This window comes from Heloderma suspectum, chromosome 1 (genome assembly GCF_057233095.1).
Source record: "Heloderma suspectum isolate Gila_16-S chromosome 1, 16-S_ref, whole genome shotgun sequence".
NCBI classification, from domain to species: domain Eukaryota; kingdom Metazoa; phylum Chordata; class Lepidosauria; order Squamata; family Helodermatidae; genus Heloderma; species Heloderma suspectum.
In genome coordinates, this window is record NC_139458.1 from 36,910,401 (window position 1) to 36,930,910 (window position 20,510).

Below are 20,510 nucleotides of genomic sequence, written 5' to 3' on the forward strand. Positions count from 1 at the left end.
CAAAGGGATTTCTAATGTGTTAGAGATTACATAATTAAAATGGGGTGAGTAACCTTCCAAAGCATGACTATCCCTTTCACATCTAGACTATCCTTCCCACCCTTGTGGGTCACAGCTTGCACCATTTGTCTCTGAAACATCACTTGTGGAAGTAACAAGCAGTGCCAAAACCATACTTTTGAGAAACTTTCAGTAAGTGTGCAAAAAGACCTGTGGTTTTAGATCAGTTATCATTCATAAGGCTTCACAGAAGGGAGATGTTATAATGGACAGATCTCTTTTGTTAATCTTTGTTATTGTCCTATATACAGTGTAATCAATGTGCATGGTGTTCTGCAGAGTAATATAAGCAAACACAGTAGGATCTTGCCCCCAAGAAGCCCACAAGAAATTTTTATGGAAGTCTTCAGAGGGATGGGGGAGGAAAGAAAGGGAGTAGCAAAGGGTAATGAAGAACAAAGGTGAGGAAATGCAGTGAATATGTATGGGGGTCTATTTTAGTCTCTTTTTCCTCTCATGTGGTATATTGTTTGCATGATCAGTTATACTGGGATAACAAGCTCACCAGTCATTTCAGCCTCTGGTTTCCTTACAGACTCGAGGGATGAAGCAATATTTGAAGTGGGTTGAAAGAGAGCGAACAACCCCTGGCAAGATGGGGGGCAGTTACCCAGCTCTCTCTTTTGTTTCTGCATTATGATGTCCATATGAAAAATAGCAGGGTTATCATGACTGGTGAGTGGGGCTCACAGTTCTGTAGAGAAAAACAGTGACCTGCAAATGACCCAAGATAATGAGCAGAGAATATGGCTTAATCCCTCTAAAATGACTTTAGCATCATTGCAATGGAATTGGATCCTCCTGGCTCAGCTCTTTTTTAAATGGTTAAGTTAAAGGGAACCACCTAGTCCTTTCCACACATGTGTAAGCTTACACATTTGCAGTGGGGCTTATCTTCCAAGCAGCTGCTGTATACACAGATCTGCAAGTCACTTTTTAAGGCAAGGGCAATTTGTAAAGCAACTTTTAAGAGTGAGTGGAGGGTGCTACTGTTTGGAGAGTGAAAGAATACTTGCTACACACTCAGGTCTTTCCCTGTGTCTCTCTGGCTGGTGGTCCTATTCTTCATCGGGGTACTGTCTCCATAGAAGCAGGTTATCGATGCCACTTGCTCTTTAATCCACTATGGGGAGCTACTAGCTCATGTATTGAGATCTGCCAAATGTTAAATGGAATGCAAAACACTGCTAAAAGACAAAACACACTTTTAGTTTATGTGTTTTGATTTTAATGAAACCTGCACAAAGTGCTGAGAGCAAGAAAGTATTCTAAGCATATATATTTTTAATACCTGACCCAAAGGCCTGCAGTGTTCAGCAAGGAAAAGAAGAATGGGAAAGACGAGACATAAACAAATATAAAATGCAGATACATGATACAAATGTGGAAACGTGTGGCTGATACAGAGGTTCTTGAGAGGCTACAGACTACGATGCAAAAAAAAGAAAGAAAAAAAATTAAGAGGTAGATTTCCAGAGGGATTTAATGATGTTGTTGTTGTTGTTCAGTCGTTCAGTCGTGTCCGACTCTTCGTGACCCCATGGACCATAGCACGCCAGGCCTTCCTGTCCTGCGCTCTCTCCCGGAGCGTGCTCAAGTTCATATTCATTGCATCCGTGATGCTATCTAGCCAACTCATCCTCTGCCGTCCCCTAGGGAAGGCTCTTGAGCCTGAGGCCCTGAAGAGCTGCTGCCAGTCAGAGTAAGCACATACTGGGGTAGATGGACCAATGGTTTGACGTGGTATAGCGCAGGTATGGTGACCTATGATGATCACCAAATCTAAAAGCCAGTGTGGTGTAGTGGCAAGTGTGTTGGACTAGGAGCTGGGAGATCCCGGTTCTAGTCCCCACTCAGCCATGGAAGCTCACTGGGTGACTTTGGGCCAGTCACAGACTCTCAGCCCAACCCACCTCACAGGGTTGTTGTTGTGAGGATAAAATGGAGAGGAGGAGGGTAATGTAAGCAGCCTTGGGTTCCTTGCAAGAGGAAAAAAGGCGGGGTATAAATGCAATTAAATAAATAAATAAATAAATCAAAGCCAGGATTTAGGATTACATGCACAAACCTCTGCAAACCTGAGCAAAGCCTGGGGCCCACATGTTCCCCTGTCCTCCTGCCTCACAGTTTCCGTTTTCCACAGTCCTGGTTTGTCATTACATATGAACCAGGAATCATGGTTTAATGCAAACTCTAGTCAGTTTGCTAAACAAGCAACAACAAACTCTGGCTTGTTTTCCTGGCTTTTTCAACAAACTAGAGTTTATGTTAAACCATGAATCCTGTTTTGGATGTAACAAGCCAGAAATTGGGGGAAAAGAAACTGAATAATAGCTTATTCTTCCTCCTGACTAAGTGAGAGAGGGAGAAGACAGGGAGCATGCAAGCCTAAGGCTTTGCTTGGGCTCACAGAGGCTCATACATGTAATGAATCCTGGATTAGTGTTTTGTACAAACCAGGCCAATGGCTTAAACTTAGTTTCAGATTCTGGGTTAACTGGGAACTCAATTCTAACCATTGTTATAATCAATGCAGATATATTAACCATGGTCAGACTTGTGCAGAAATTCACGTTCCAGAATGGAGACACTGGGTGAAGGAAGTGTGCAATCCCACAGCTATCTCTCAATTGCCTGACTATGTTATCTGATCTAGAACATTACATCTGCACCTGCACAAAGAAAATGTCATTGGTGCAAAGTGGCGCACAGTTCAGCAACAGCCCTGGCATTCCGTGTCCCTTTCAATTTGAGCATCGTGATCAGCCTCAGAAGGCGACACTTCACCATGGAACACAGAGCATGGAATGCTCATGAATAGATTTATTGGGCTTTCTTTGAGCTAATTCCACTTCCCCTAAAATGATCCCTCTTGGTGTTTGATGGTATCCTTGCACTGTAAAACATTTGCGAGAAATACTAGCAAAAGCCCAACTGTTCAATGGGCTCGAAGTGATGTTTTCTCAGAACAGCAAAGAATGTTTTTCACGAAATCCGTGCAGGTTGAACATTGTCACATGTGCTTTGCTTACATTGTGGACTGATAGTTCATGCGATTCATGGGTGTGTTAGAATTAAGTGCTAGCAGCAATGACGAGAAGATGGATTTTAATGGCCTAATGAGATGTTAAAGGGTATGTGCAGCTGCCACTGACTTTCATCTCCCCAATAATGCCTAGTAAAAGAAACACAATTCCGCTATGGTTTTTTTTTTCTGTACACCAGCAGAGAGAATCATGATGGGTGAGCAACATCCATGTTTTCCCTATAACATCTCCTATGATCTTAGGTCCTAAGATTGACATTTATTTGTAGACATCATATACTGTTTTTCTGCTTGCCTGTCTTGTAATTCAAAATGGGGGAAGGGATTGGGCCATGATCAAAAGCTTGGGCTCTATGAAGAAAGATTGGCACTCTTTTTTTCAAGGAATATGTAACCATTTACAGTCGCTTTTAAGTTAGACATTACTTCAAATAGGGTTTCTAGTGAATATGTTTGTGGGCTGACTTCTATGGTTTTATTTTTGCTGTTTTATCTGTCATAGTATTTTTTAGCGATTGTTTCTTATCCTACTTTTTGTAGAATATGGATGGTTTTGTTGGTTTGTTTTGATACTTATCTTGTAACAACCTTTTGGGGTTGTGGGGCAGAAGGCAAGGTAGAAACTGAATGAATAAACATTGTGTGAAACTTCGCATTCTTTCAGTGCGAACTGTAACTTGCTTTGAAGCAGTTGCCTGAAACACAAGTACCTATTTTCCAAGGGAAATGTGAGAAAATACAAATTCATCACCTTCACCCAAGTTCTTAATTTTGCTATTCCCTTTTTCTAAGCAGAGTTTAGTTTTCACATTCTAACACTTGAATTTGAAGGTCTTTAGTCAATAGTATCTTGGCGACCTGAAGGCCAGATTTTCAGAAACATTTATCTCCTGTTTTATCTGACGTATTTTTCTATGCAGAGAAACTAGCCATAGATAAGAGGTAGAGTGCCTTTACGTTTCTTAAAAATGTATCTCACATTTTGTTATCTAAGGCCTCCTTCCCTCACATGCTGAGGCATGTGGGAGCCCCTTCTCCATGGCGCTGTTCCATGTGGCTGTAGCAGATCTCTCTGAATACCACCGCCATGTGGGTTTTTCTCATCTGAGCAGCACCTCCTTGTAACTTGTACATAATTTTATTTCCAACATTAGAATTCAAATCCTTACTTTTTATTTTTATCACTAGATAAATAATATTAATTAATTAATTAATATTAATCCTAACAGCTAAGGTGACATTGTAGACCAAGAGATTTATGATGAAGAAGTCTACATGTAAGACTAAAGTATGTTGTTACTCTATCAACATGCATCATACTTTATAGACGTAACAAAAGCAAAACCTGCCCCAGGAAATATACAATTAAAATGATGAAGGGGAGGATAAGAAGAGGGAGGTGAGAGTATTCTGTAGTACCAATAGACACAAATACTATAAAATTCCATATATAAACTTGGTAAATTGAGGGATGTGGGCTTTGACTACTAGGTATTGCCAAGTTGAGTTGTAGCAGCTTGTTCTTAACATTCTGTAGAGACAGAATGGAAGTACCCCAGACTGAAAGCATCATTATACAATGCTCTTTCCCTGTATATGAATTGTAATTGTTTACCTGATGCATTGGTCAGCAACTAGATTTCCTAGGGGACCACCTGGAAATAAAGTGTGGCAGGCCAGCTTAACAGCCCTCACCAGCTACAGTGGCTGTCCCCAAGTTCTGTTGCCACAGGTACCATCTTCTCCACAGCTCCTTTTACCTCTAGCTTGGCAAAAGTAGAGGGGTGAAGATGGCACCCTTTCAGGGGAAGGGGTCAAATACTCATACTTACTTAAGACTATCAATATTATATAATACATTTTGTATTAAAAATGAACGATCTGGATTATTTGTCTCTTCTGTATTCTGTCAACAAACTTTCTAAAGCAGTTTATCTAGAATAGTTTTACCACCACCACCACCACCACATCTTCTAATATGTTATACATATCTTTTGCTTTAGATTGCAACCTTGAAAGGGTTTTCCTTTAGTATTGTATGTGTGTATCCTTCAGCTTTATTCCAGAACTCAAATGTCGCGTGTTATTTTCTGTGGCTATGTAACAGCGCAATATGTCTGCTCTGAAGTAAGTCCTATTGAGTTCAGTGGAGGTTATTCCTAGGCAAGTGGATATAGGAGTGTAGTCTAGGTTTATTTTTAAGGGCTCTTAACACCTTAACTTTTAGGGATGGTTCATATGGTCATTTTGGTCATTGCACATTCTCCATTGGATTGTACCACTGTATGTGATCACTTTTAGAAAGAGCCAACTGAGGAAGTACAAGGCAGGGTACCTGATTTTCACAAATCCCTCCTACCCACTTACACTTACAAGCACGCAAAGCTTCTCCTGAGGGTTGTGGAACCCCCCAGAACAAAACGCGATATAGTGCAGAGGGTTTCAGTAAGTAGGAGGTGATTGGCAAAAATTAGGTGCTCCAACTTAACTTTCTGTCAAGGCAAAGCCACCACTGGATAGAACCCAAGTTCTGAGAATAGGATGTTTAGCTGGTGCAGCTCCTGTTCCCTACATGCCCCAGGGCTGAGACTAGATCATAAGAACATAAGAAGAGCCATGCTGGATCAGACCAAGGATCCATCTAATCCAGCATTCTGTTCACACAGTGGACAACCAGCTGATCCACCTACCAGGTCTTCGTGCCAGTCGTGACATTCTTCATGCAGTTTATTAAATACACAGGATGAACAGCAGTGCTGTGTACTTGCTGTGAACTTGTGTCCCTGTTTTGCAAGACATTACTTAAATATCAGATTAAAGGTGCAATCCTATGCATGTTTAAACAGAAAAAAGTCCTACAACTACAAGTCCTACAGCAAAGCTGGCTGGGGAATGCTGGGAGTTGTAGGGTTTTTTTTCCTGTTTAAACATGCATAGGATTGCTCCCTAAGGTTTTAAAGGACCACAATAATGGAGGAACAATTTATATATTGTTGGATCATGTTTAAATGGATTTTACCTTTATCTTAGCTTAATTAAAATTGTTTGTGTATTTTTATGTATTGATTAGAGTAAACATCTCTTGCTTCATAGTCACGCACTTAACATTTATATACAACATTTCAAACATTCATAACATTTTATACACAACGGGCTGGATCAGAGAGCTTCGGCTATTGGGCGGTATAGAAATAAATAAATAAATAAATAAATCTAGAGTTCCCATAAGCGATACTCTGCTCATGGGACACTCCTGCCGGAGGTAGATGGAGGAAGTGATTTTTGGTGCTCCAGAGGCTGGGCGTCCCTCTGGAACTGCATGGGAGATGTCGCTGAGCCCACAGGGGGAAGGGGGAATTGGCAAAATTTTCTCTCCCACCCCCCATTTTTTCTAGTGGGAGCCTCCACTGGATCGCGGCCCCTTCCACATACAGACAGAGCTCTTCTGATCAAAGAAGGGTAATTCTGGCTCCAACACTATTTTAGAAGCCCTTAAGCAGGCTTTTATGAGAGGTCAGTATTTTTACTCCCCTTTTGAGAATAGGATGCTTAGTCTAAGAGAAGATAGACTGGATATGAAGGGACTTATGAAGCCACTTTCTCCTGATTCAGACTACTGGTCCTTCGGGCTAGCCCAGTGGTATCTATTCGGACTGGCAATGGCTTTCTGGGGTCTTAGGCAGATGTCTGTTCCAGCCCTTTTATGCAGTTTTGTTTAAGTTGCGATGCCAGGAATTGAACCTGGTACCTTAACCATGCAAAGCACATCCTCTGCTCCACTGCACTGTGGACTCTACAAACAAGGCTTGCCTTAGGCCACCTGGTGAGTACGTTGCTGTGGTGAGATTCAAACCAGGGACTTCCTGCTTCCATGCTCACTCAATATGTTAACACAGCTTTTTGTGGCTACATGTTGCACATGAAATATCACCTGCACCTTTAACTTGTTCCCTCTTAGGAAGCTAGAAAAGCAGTGGCTCTTTTTTTACACGAAGCTTGATGTCAAATAAACTGCTTGGTTTTACATCCTTTTAATGTTTTCTCTTCTCTCTCCCCTGCCCCCCTTGTGATTTGCCTTCAGTTCCTCCTGGAGTGATACAAAATGGAGCCCGCATCCTGAGTAGAGGAATCTTCACAGGAGTTAGACCACTGCCAATAAACCCAATTGGAAACATGGCTGCTGTAGTAAGGTAAGGATGCTGAAGGACAGAATTAGTGGCGCAGCACTAAAGTGCTGTGGCTGTGCACTCGGTTGGGTCTCCCCTGCATAGTTTCTGTTACCTCCAAGATTATGGCCACTCTAATAGCCAAGATGAATCAGAACCTTGAAGTAGGAACTCTGAAAGGGCTCTGATAAACTTCCAACTGATTTAGCGAGCTGAGTGCCAGATTTCAAAATGGTCATTCCTCTACTGTCTGTGATTCTGGCCACACTTAACACATGAGGAAAGCAGCTTTTTAGATTCATACAGAATATGTACCAGGCAACAACATTTATCCAGCCCTCTCATATGTACCTATTTGTTGCAAGCCTTTTGCCCAGAACCGATATGTACCTCAGGCAAAAGACTAAATACAAGACTGCAGTTTAAAGTTTGACCAATTTCCCTGGGTTTTAACTCCTGTCTTGGATTTGGATCTTGTTTGCCATTCTCACCCTTTTGGTACCAAGAATGAAATGTTTTGATGAAGAATGCAGCCCAGCCCATCTCGTGTTTGATCACAAGATTATTTATGTACAACTGACTTCTTATGTGCTCACAACATATGAATAATGCAGGTTTTTAGCTTTTAGCTACATATTTGACCAACATGCTGAAATCCATTTCTTTTTTTATGCATTCCATTTCACAGTTGCATCCCGTTTAAGCCATTTATAGACTGTTCCCTTTTCACACAGTAATTGAATGAATGAATTGCATTGTTTCCCAGTTTTTGTACAAGCTCACTTGGCTGCTGACCCTGGAGCCAATTAGTAAGTGATCTTGTGCAATCATTTCACCTTTGCTTGTCCAACCAAAGGTGCAACAGAATTCAGATTGTTCAAATAATGTGCATTGTTCAAAAATACTAAAACCAGGACAAATTCACCACTTGACATGAGTAAAGATTAGCCATGGGGGATTATGTCATTATGCTGCTGTTGTCCTTTTGGCTTAAACTACATAAATAGATCTTTTGTTCCTGACTAATCTATAAATGGAAATATATTATTTTTAGTGTGTGAAGCATCATTATCTGGCACTAAAGCTGGCCAACAGAACATGGTTTTTGACAGCAACTCTTAATTTTAACATATTCATGCTTTTCTCTTACTTTCCACTATTATATTTTTCTCTCTGTCTTTTTATTGTTCTGTGTCTTTTTAGGAAGCAGACCATACAAATAATTTCCATAATTCTAACACATTATTTTCAGCAATGGCAGATTCAGGAAAATCAAAATGATGTATTGCTTTAATGCAGATGGGCATTCTGTAGTCCAGACTGCATGCTGCCCTCAGCTAATTTAATGCACAGAGGGAAAGCCCAGATGAAGAGGAGAAGGAAGGAAATGGAGGGGGAGGACAAAACTTATGGAGTGACGAAGGAAAAGGGGGAAGCCCCCTCAAGCAATCAGTTCATCTTCTGGCCAGGAGGGGGAAAAATAGGAAGGGGAAGCTGAAATGTTGAAAGGAGTGATGGAAGGAGAAGGAGATAGCCTCTGCAAGTGATCAGTTCAGACCTCTGTCAAGAGCAATCTGCTCCTCTCCCAGCAGCGGGGGGGGGGGGAGAGAGAGAGGAGAGAACGGGATGCCAAAGAGAGAGAAAATGACAAAAGGAGGTGGCAAAAAGAGAGAGAAAGGGTGACCCTGCCCACTTTGGGCTCTGGCCACAATCACTGTTGGCATGAGAGACCCCCCCTGATAATTTACCCCCTGAGGGAATGCCTCCCTCAAAAGGTTCCCCACCCATACTTTTAAAAAGTGATTTAGGTTAGGGTGAGTTGGTTGTCCATGGTCAATTTTGGTCCATTTTTACAGGCACCATGTCACACTGAAATGAGTGGTCCCTGAAATTTTTCAGTGATTGCTTGTTTTAAAATACGTTCCTGCCTGGTGAAATTAAGCCACAGCCACAAGAAAAAACACTTAGCAACGGTAAGGGTTCTTGTAACAGCTCCCATTCATTTAACTGGGGACTGAATAGGAAACCTTCCCAGAGGATTGTTCTCCTAGATTTTGTTGGAAGACTTTTCATGCGATTTACTAGATAGGGCCATGTGTTTGTTGTCGTCATTGTCTCCGTCACTGCTCTTTAGTTGTTAATGATGAAAACGCTTTTTGGGGGAGTGAGAAAAACAAATCACTACAGAATAAGTGCAGGGATGTTTCACCTGATAGTGATATCCCACATAAGATTGGAGCTGGTGTACCATAGTGGCTAATTCATTTATTTGTGTAAAGAATGTTCCTCCCCCAGCCCCCCCTGCTTTTTAAACAAAAAGTCTCCCAGTGCGGCTTACAAATATCAGCATTTAGGCGTACTATCTAAAGGATATGACACACAAAGAAAAAGAGATGGGGATGGAGACGGAAAAAAGCCATCTCAGGTTCTTATCACAACCAACTGGGATGGGAATAATTCCAAGGTTGCCTGATGAAACTGCTGCTGGCTGGGTGACATTTGGAGAGCCAAAGGCAGCTGTTTTTTCAGCAGAGGCAATGGAATAGCTAAGAGACTGAGCTATGGATTGGTACGTTCCTGGCTCAAACTGTGCTATGCTATCAAAGTGGCCTCAGGCAACCTATTCTCTCTCAGCCTTAGGGCACAATCTTATGCACATTTAGATGGGAAAAAAGTCCTGCAACTCCCAGCATGCGTCCTGGGAGTTGTACGACTTCCTTCTGTCTAAACGTGCATAGGATTGCACCTTTAATCCGCCTATCTACAATATGGTCAGTAATAATACTGGCTTACCTTACAGGATCGTTGTAATGATTAGAACTCGAATAATGCATGCAAAGCACTTTGAACACTTGAAAGTACTGTGCAAATGTGAATTATTGCATTAGGGTTATTTATTCCAGAAGATTTCTATACCAGTTTTCATTTTTTAAAAACAAAATCCCAAAGTGGTTCACATAAAAACATTATAGAATACCATAAAACCAATCAATAAAATAATAAAACAGTGATAAAACAGCAAAATCTCTTTAAAATCACTTGGAATGCTAGCAGTCAGGACATATTTCGGCCAACAAATGAGTCTAAAGTTGTCTGGGGAAATACTCCACACTAGGAGCCTGCCTGATCGCAATGGGTAGGTCATGCCACGTGGTGGGTACTACAGTATAGAAGGCCCTGCTCTGTACCACAGCCAAACGAACATCAGTATGCCGCGGCGATACAAGAAAGCAAGGCTTCCCCTCATAACGTAGAGACTAGCACAGGCTATATGGGAGAAGGCAGTCTCTCAAGTAATCTGGTGCTGAGCTGTTTATGGCCTTACAAACCAGCATTAACATGGTACTGATTGGGAACCAGTGCAGAGCTTTCAGCAGGAGTCATATGTGCACAGTAAGACACATATTGTTCACACACACCTCCCCTTCTTACATGGAAAAATGAGAATGATGCATGTTTCAGTTCAGCCTTGGCTCCGGTGAGCACCTGTATGCACACAGTGGTCAGGAAGCCATCCCTTTATTATTTGGAGCCTACTGGTGACAAAAGACCTCAACCTGTATTGGCCTGGAAATGTGTTATGGTCTTTTCGATGCCAGGTGAAGATCTCTGTGTTCTCCCAGGCATTTTTAATCTTTCACTTCTGAAAAAAGGTTTAGTGCTTTTCAGATCCTTGCACTGCTATCGTCCTCTGCTGTTGGTTTTATCTAGGTTATATTCTGTAGCCATTTTAATTTGTTTTCAAGTTTATTATACTTGTATACTTCATGGTCTTAGCCTTTATTTCGTGTACTGTCCAGAGAGCTTTGGCTATTAGGTGATAAAGAAATGCAGTTAATAAATAATAAATACAAAATAGATATGAGGACCAGTTGGAAAAGAGGATGGGGTAAATAAGCCAAAACCTCACTCCCACTTTTACCTCAATGCTGGTGCTTTCAGGCTCCTATTTTGCCTCTGGGTTGGCACCAAAGGAATGATTTGGCTCAGGGACCCTTTTACTAACTCCTTACACTAGGGCCTGCGTTTCATGTCGTTATTTTATGCCTAACTGAACATTAGTTCATCAATAAGCAAAATAACTCTAAAACATAAAGGCACTCTTTATCCCCTTTCATCTGCTGATGTTTAATTTGTTTTTTTGGTTGGTCTGTTATGGCCAGAAGCACTGAAGCAGAAGTAACAATCACAGCACACATCAGTGTAGGTGTCAGACACATGCAGATTTTGGTGGCACACCATCTGTGAGTGACCATAGCTTCCCAAAAAAGAAAGCCAGTAAAAATTTTTTGTAAATGAATAGATCTGGAAAATTAAAAGAGTTCAGTGAAAAATATTGAGGTTGAAGCATGGCGCTTCCTTTGGGAACACTGCATGTGGGAAGTAGCCTCCATGTTAAATATGAATGTTCCCAGAGTTGAACTTTTCTCATCATTGGCAGCACACACCTTTGCATTAATGCTAGATCTGTTCAGATCGTAGACAAAGCACTGTTTCATTAGCAGAACATTGTGCAGCCTGTATTTGCCGTGGTGCTTTGCATATATAATTATGATTGTAAAATCCCTCCTGTAAGTTTTTCTTGCCAATAGTACTACGGATTTAGTTGCATTGATTTGTACTCCCTGATCCTCTGGGATAGGATCTGATTATGTGAGGGAATACTGCTTTGTGTTAATTTACTCCCTTAGTACCAGAGTTGCCTGAGAACATTTCTGCTATTTTCAAATGGAATATTTTCCACATCTCTGCACAGAAATAGTTGAGGAAAAATATCAGGTATCAAAGCTGCTAATATCCCAAATCTACCAGCAAAGCTGAAATATTCACAGTATTCATCATCATCATCATCATCATCATAATATTTGCCATGCAACAGTACACTTGAGTCTTATTGAAATCTGTAGAGAGGGACCACTACATACAATCCCCACCCTATCATGCTAGGAAGGAAGCTAGGAGTTGAAAGAAACCAGGGGTTGAACCAGGAAGCCTGAGCCAAGGGATGCACAAAAATACACTAGGGAAAACCTCGTTCAGGCAAGGCTCCAGCCCAAATGTAGGGTGGCCACATGTTCTCTTTTTCAGAGGACTGTCTTCTGTTTGAAGGACTGCCCTCTATTTTGAAGGCACCATCTGTTTGAAGGGCTGCCCAGTCCAAGAACCATCAGAAGGAAGAGCTTGTCGAAGTTGCCCATCAGAGTCCCAGTATTGGGAAAAAGGCAAGATAATAATAACAACAACAACAACACAGCACACTGGTGCAGAACCTTAACAGCACATGCTAAGGCACACAAGTCACCACCTGTCCATAGTCTTCCACACTGTGGTGAAATGTATTGTATTTTTATTTAAATCCTAATAATTATTTCTAAATTTCCATCTGTACGTATACATTAGCATGTGCGATTTTTATGCAGATAAGTGCTCTCTTTTGCCCTCTTTTTTGTTGATGCATAAATGGCCACCTTACCAAACTGGAAGCTATTTATAGCACTTCCTGTCTTGGGGGTGGGGGAGTCCAGTGGCAACCAAAGGTGGGTGAAGCCAGTCCAAAGCCTGAGAATAATTCTCTGCTGGTAACATGTTCCAAGTTACAGTTCTGAGAGCTCATCACATGGGACCATCGCCCATAAAAGTGCAGGGTCCTGCTTCTATCCCCAACACCTTCCAGCAGAACTTTTCTCAAGTTTGTTTTCAGATATTCTTCAGTGTGGAAAAAACGCATCTCTTTGATTCAGCAAGGTGGTGCCGTAGCACAGTCATAGAGCAGGTGCTTTGCACATGGAAGGTCACAGGTTCAGTCCCAGGCATCTCCAGTTCAAAGTGTCATGAATTCATAAATCAGGAGCATTCCTGTATAATCAGGACTGAAGGTAAGTGCCAAATGCACTTAGTAACCTCTGTACTAACCCTGGTGGGTTCCAGCAGTCATGCAAACACCTAGCTACAAACAACAGGTGACTTTATGGGGTAAGTAAACAGGGAAGGGTTTCAGCCACTTAAGAGAGTGGCACACAAAAGAAATGGACTCAGAATTAAAGTTAATTTTCTCCAGGTTCTCAGTTAAACAGTAGGCCTGCACAGCTTTAACAGTCCCAGAAATCTGTTTGTTCCAAACTGCTAAAGCATCTTCTCCACCCCTGAGTCCCCACTGATGCTCCATCAGCTCTCCCAAACTTGCTCCCGGGCTGTAGTCCTTTTTGTCTCTGTGCATGTCTCTCTCTCAGTCCTTGCCCTCCTCCCTCACCAACAGGCAACCCTCAGAGACACTCGGGTCACAGCAGAGGCTGTTAGGAAATGTAACTCCTAAGACTCCAAAGACACATTACAGAAGAATGAGGTAGGAGGTACTAGGAAAGACCTCTCCCTGTGAGTAGCAGTGGCTCTCGGGGTTTGACTATAGGATACCAGGCTAGACAGACAAATAATCTGACTTGATGTAAGCCCTACCGGCTCCAGGTTTCTGAGGGTCTTTGACACCCTCAATGGGCCCCCTTCCTCAGTGAGTCTACTTTCTCACTGCCATTGCCACCAGCCACTATTGCTCTGCATCCTCTTTCTTATCATTGCTACCACTTGCTTGGTTGACAGGCAGAGAGTCCGTGAGCAAGGAGCAAGGATATAAGGCAGCTTCCTTTGTTCCCAAGCGTAACCTGAAAGTAGCAGCTGCCAATGCTATGAATGCTATAAAGAACACCCCCACATCCAGCCCCTGGCTGCAGGCCAGGTAACAGATTACTAGCGCTGTCCATGGAGGCACCCTATTTCCCCATCCTGATGGTCTAACAGGTGATCCTTCCTCCCAGCACTCCTCATCTGTTAAGCCCAGGGGGAGAAAGGGGACATGGACCTCTGTGAATTCAGCAGAAGGCAAGCATCTTCCTTGGATCAGAGTTTAATCTATTTTCTGACTGCCTTTTGTAAAAAAAACAAACAAAAAAACCCAATTGAAATACTTTACCCTAAATTATTCACCTGCTTAAAGGAAAATACAGTCTTAGATTTGAGAAGACAAGCTGGCTTTAAAAAAAAAAACCCAACAACTTTGCAGTCTAAACAAGTTTGGTAAGATTTTAAAAATGCAAATTCATTTGTAAAGCGTGAAATGCCTCGTTCGTGAAGAGTCTGCCATGCTGTGTGGATTCCCACCTATTGTGCTCAGTCTCTTTCCTTGGAGCAAGACTATTATTGCTGGTGTCATGCAAAGGCTCAGTGGCACATGCTCTTGACTGAGCCATGTGACTTCAGCTGTATGCCAGAACTAGTAAAGAAAAAAATGAAGTTAAATCTTTTTTCCCCTAAATTGTGGCAATCTTGAGCATTAATCTTCCAAATGTAAAGATTTTGCTTAAAAACTAAGAAATCTGCCACTTCAAAGGCAGCTCTTGCTTCCCCCTTAATGAATTATTTTAAGGAGCTGGTTATAAATTCACCGTACAGTTGTTTTGAATATGGATGACTTCTTCTCTTAAGCAGTTGGCATCGTTCAATGACAACCCCTGCAGTGGTGACACCAACTCGGAGTGAATGCAGCTGGCTTGCTGCACAATCATGAATGGCATTGCATTTAGCTATTAATAATTGAAAGAGCTTTGTCTTTGTCTTTTTTCCCCTGCTGGGTTCTTCATATAATTTATGGATCATGAACTACCCCCTAAAGTCTAAGAAACATTGAATTATATTGAGCAAGAAAGGATGGAAATTTGGGATTTTGTACGGATTTAAAACAGTTGTGTTTATCTCTCAGAAAATAGTCTCAGTATCAAAATTTAGCCTTGGCAATCTTGCCATCTTCCTGTATTGTTGATTTTGTTACTTGAAAAGTATAACTGAATAACTAATAGAAGGAGCTATCTTTATCAATATTGAGGAAGTCTGTGTTCAGACATAACACTAAACCAGTCTTCCCCAACCTGGTGCCCTCCAGATGTTTTGGACCTCAACTCCCAGCATTCCTGACTGTAGACAAAGCTGCCTGAGGCTGGTGGGAGCTGGAGTCGAAAACATCTAGAATCGCAGAATAGTAGGGTTGGAAGGGGCCTATAAGATCATCAGGTCCAACCCCCTGCTCAGTGCAGGAATCCAAGTCAGAGCATCCCTGACAGATGACTGTCCAGCCTCATCTTGAATGAGTGGGGGAGCCCACTTGCTGCCTAGGTAATTGGTTCTGTCGTCGTATTGCTCTAACAGTCAGGAAGTTCTTCCTGATGTTCAGCTGGAATCTGGCTTCCTGTAACTTGAAACCATTATTCCGTGTCCTGCACTCTGGGATGATCGAGAAGAGATCCTGGCCTTCCTCTCTGTGACAACCTTTCAAGTACTTGAAGAGCATTATCATATCTCCCCTCAGTCTTCTCTTCTCAAGGCTAAACATGCCCAGTTCTTTTAGTAACTCTTCATAGGACTTTGTTTCCAGTCCCCTGATCATCTATCTGGGCCTCAGAGTTCTTGAGTTTCCTTCCCAAGCTTCAAAGTCTGATGTGATTTCTTCGTAGCTCCGCTTGGCGGTATCATTTGTTCCCACGTGGATGAGAAGAAAGGGATACCTGTCAGCGGGCTTTATGAGTGTAGGCAACCCTTCAGTCACGTCTCTAATCCATCCTCCCGGGAGACAGCATACCTGGCAAGTCCATGGGTCTTCGCGACATACTTGGGTTTTGATCCCATGCAGCAAGGAGTCTCCCACTTCTACTCTTCTTGTTGTTGTTGTAGGCCTTTGTTTCATTGCCTCTGCTTGCTTGCCCTTCACCCTCTAGTTCACTCTCATGCAGGTTCCCCTGTAATTCTTCCTCTGCAGGCTGTCCTCGTCTCATCCTCAAGTACCTGTAAACGGTTCCATAGTTCCACTGCTTCCACTGGCGTAGAGTGGCTTCTAGTTCTTCTGCTCCTAACTGTCACCCTTTCCCAAGGAGCATCCTCTACTGCATTTTTCCTCACCTCAACATTTTCCTCTTCTGCCTCAGCTTGCTGATGCTCTTCTAGCTTCTGTTCTTCACTTGCTGCTGTAGTTCCACCATTCTGTCCAAGAACACTTTGTGTTCTCTTATTCCCTGGAGGGTCAACACTCGCCGCTCCAGTCCTCTTACTTTTTCTTCCAACAGCGTGATCAGCTTGCACTTGTTGCACATGTAGGCCATGTTGATCTCAGGTAAGAAAACAACATGGCACAGACGTTTCAGGTCACCACCACTGGAGAGTCTTTTCCTTCCATAGTCTCTATTCCTTTTATGTTTCTAGCTTTCTGATTGTACTGGAATAGCCTGTGCTTTGTCCTCTATTCACTGGAGGTTAAAAACACCTGCCCACTGGTATGGAAGTGTGTGCTACAAAAAAAAAAAAAAAAAAATTAAAAATCTAGAGGGAACCAGATTGAGAAAGGCTACACTAAATCTATCTAAATCAATTTTTTAGTGTTATGTACAACTGCAGGCTGTGCAACTAATACACTCCCTCCTGCCCTTACATACCTCAGCTGGAAGCATCTAACCACAGTTAGTAGCAAACCATGGTTTCCTTTTGTGTCTGAACACAGCCACAGTTCGCCAGTTTGGGACACAATAGCAAAGTATGGCTTTAGCAAACCACATTTTGCCATGTTGGCATGACAGCAGACATGGCAGCAAACTATGCCTTAACATTAACTTCAGGTAGTGTAAAGGGAAGAGGAAACATGCAGTCTGAGGCTTGTGACTACTCATACACATAATGCTAAACTGTTACTTAGTGTCGTATCTGAGTGCATCTGATCGTTGAATTGAGGCTTCATATCAAACCATGGTTTACACTAACTAGCATTTAGAACACAAACCATGGTTTGAGCTCTCAAACACTGAAAGGCAAGCCATTGTTTGGAGATATTGTCTACTTTGGTTTTCCATGTGGTCAGCAAACCATGATTTAGAGCAGGGGTGGGCAAAAACTAAATTCCAGAGGCTTTGGACTTCAACTCCCAGCATTTTTGACCATTGGCTTCTTGGAGTTGAGGTTCAAAACATCTGGAGATCTGCCTTATGCCCACCCCTGCTTTAGAGTGATTGCTTTTATTTTCTATCAGCTCAGCACTCCCCTTTCTATGATTTTGCGTCCTTTGGAGGGGGAGCTATGGCTTTAACTATGGCTTGTCAATTGAGGCTTCACACCAAGCTTCCATAACCATGATTTGGAGTGATTGAACTGAGCCTATGGTATTATATTTATCTGACTATGCTGTGCATGCAAACATGTAGAAATAAAACCCTACAGCTCGGAACCCACTCTGAATCTATGCAGCATACTTTACATCAGGGGTGGGGAACCTTTGTGAGTCTGAGGGCCAGATTTCATGCCCCTCCCCCCAGGACCAGTCCAGGAAATTGAGAATCCTGGAGGAGGGGAATCACAGGAGCACTCCAAACTGAACAGGTGCGCTCCAAACTGTAACATTTTGTTGGGGGTCCCACTTGTCTGTCTTATTTGCAGGTGTTCTTTTCTTCCTACGTTTTAGGGTAGTATTGTATCCCATTTTGTTTTTAGGAATAACCTGTGCCCCAGTTTAGCTGTTCATGGCAAGTGCAGGAGTTCTGATCATGCTTGGAGCTTCCTTAGCTGGAACAGCTTCCCCATTCATTTCAGTGGAGGTCTCCAGTGCATGTGCTAACTCCTTCACCTGTAGCTGAGGACACATGGATCTCTGAATTAGGTTGGCTGTTCCAAGAAAGTCAACACTGAACATTTTACCCTAATGGTGAAGACTCCTTAATTACATTAACAATGATGAAATTACCAAGTAGCAGATTTAATGCAAAGGAAGCAGATGTTTTCTAGATTGCCACTGTTTATTGTAAGCCACCATCAAGTTTTTCTTTTGTTTTTAGGGTAGTGTATATATTTTTTCTTTAAATGAATAGTCAACTCGTGCAATTCATTGCCATTAAATGATGGTGGTGGTGGTGATGCATTTAATGCATTTCTTAGCTGCCTTTCAAGACTGCAGCCTTTGGAGATGGCCAAGACAATAACAGGTTTCAGAAAAGATAAAGACAAAGCTCATGTATAAATGAGAGAGGATAATACCTACTATGTAAAGTAGGTATTATCCTTTCTCATTTATCCTCTTTGCCTCTTATCTTCCATTTCTTCCTGTCTCATCCCCTGCGCTCCCAATATTTTCCTGTAGTACTGCTAAGAACGGGTTCAGCAGTGTCAGTTGGCTAAGATGGCTCAGGCAAAGCTACTTGGTCATCATGGTGCCTCAGTCTCCGTAAGACGCAAATGGACTGCTTCCGCACATTCTCTCGGATTCTTGTGCAGTTTCCCTGTGGCAGCCTTCCCCAGTCTGGTGTCCTCCAGACATTTTGGACTACAACACCCAGCATTCTTGACTATCGATCATGTTGGCTGGGGCTGATGGGAATTGAAGTCCCAAGACATTTGGAGGCAGCAAGTTGGGGAAGGCAGCCCTGTGGTCCATGGTAATGGCTGATTACCATGGTAAGCCCAGTCTGTAATCCATCATAGTGCAGCAATTCTAATGATCTTAAAACAACGTTCTCAGTCATAAGATATTAATGCTTGGAGTGGCTCCTCTCAAGTGTCACTGAAATGCCTTGCATTTTTAGCTCGACAATGGTTACTCATATAATCCGCTGAGTACTGAGAATCAAGTGTGGCGGAATTTAGGACACTTGTAAATCACAGGGCCTCACTTTATTAAACAGGCATAACAGGGAATGTATCTTCTCCCATATTCTTCAGGAAAATCCTTTTGAGTTAACATGAAGCATCAACAGGTTCTTCATGATTATTTTGTGTTAGTATTTATGAAGCAGAAACCCAATTTTGACTAGAAGCCCCACCACTCTTAGTGTTGTACTTGTAGATAGGGATGTTTAAAGAAATTGATCTTTTACAAATTCCTGTATGAAATGCCCTAATCTGCTCCTCTCAGACTAATGTGCCGATCAGAACTTAGCTATCCACCAGATTTTGTACCTCTTTGTTGCAATGCAGTCCTCGGCGGTTTAAGCCAATCTCATTTCTTTGTGTGTGTGTCGAGAGAGAGAATATATATTTAAATATGTACTAAGAGGAATCTTTAAAAATACTGCAAATTAATGTGAAAATGGAATGGAATTATGGGTAAAAAGATGCGGAAGTAACACAGAACTGAAATAGATTTGTTCATCACAACTTCCTCTCCTAATACATGTCTCTAGTGTAAAATAAGTAATATATTTATTTCATACCTCAGGCTAATGAATTTGGGGATGTAACAACAGCTATGATTTATGTAACAAATTCCTAAGGGTAGCCATGTTGGCCTGTTGCAGCAAAAAACAAAAAGGGATTAAACAAATTAATGGAGGATAAGGCTGTCGATGGCTACTAGTCATGATGGCTGCTTGTTTTATTTGTTTATTCATTACATTTATATCCCCCCTTTTTTTCCTCTTGCAAGGAACCCAAGGCAGCTCACATGATCCTCCTCCTCCATTTTATTCACACAACACTCCTGTGAGGTAGGGTAGTTTGAGAGTCAGTGACTGGCCCAAAGTCACCCAGTGAGCTTTATGGCTGGGTAGGGACTAGCATCTGGACCTCCCCACAGTCCCAGCCCAGCACTCTAACCACTATACCCCACTTACCTCCAGGGACCCCCTGTCTCTCTATGAACCTGCCTGAGTATTAAGATCTGCAGGAAGGGCCCTTTTGAAGACACCATTACGCACAGAGGTGTGTTTGTTGGGCAGACTTGAAAGGGCTTTGTCCCCTGCTGCTCCAAAACTGTGGAATGTACTCCCTCGAGAACTGCAATTGGCCCGCACTCTCTTGACCTTTATTTTATTTATTTATTTATAACATTTTTTAGCCGCCTTTCAGTGCAGAAGCCCTCCCTCCCTTACAGCAATAACATGCAAAAAAAAAAAAACCAATTAAAATATTAGGGGCTCAATCCTATGGCTGTGTCAGGGTGGAAACTGAGCCGATAGAACCCCAGAGCAGTTCTGATTCTGAGGAGGACCAGCAATCCGTGGGAGAGGAGCCAGCTCATCCCTCACAGGCACAGCAACTGGCAGAGATTCCTCCTGCCGGCATTCCTGCGATAGATAGTGACCCTGGCAGCAAGAAAGTGCGGGAGGGGGGCTTGCTAGACGCTTGACGCAGACGCAGGGAGCAATGACCGATGGAGGGCACGGAAAGGAGGCGTAGCGCCCGTTTGGCGTGCAAGCAACGGCCGCCTCCCATGGACCCAAGAG

General features: G+C 42.4%; 1 protein-coding gene across 4 annotated transcripts in view; it reads left to right on the forward strand.

The window, feature by feature from the left end:
- The window catches only part of FOXN3 (forkhead box N3), a 231,973-nt gene that overhangs the window by 199,080 nt on the left and 12,383 nt on the right, over positions 1-20,510 (forward strand). For all 4 annotated transcript variants that reach the window (XM_084841072.1, XM_084841062.1, XM_084841081.1 and 1 more), the window contains one exon: positions 7,188-7,296. In XM_084841072.1, coding sequence (XP_084697198.1) covers positions 7,188-7,296 — 109 coding nt within the window. The remainder of the gene's footprint in view (positions 1-7,187; positions 7,297-20,510) is intronic.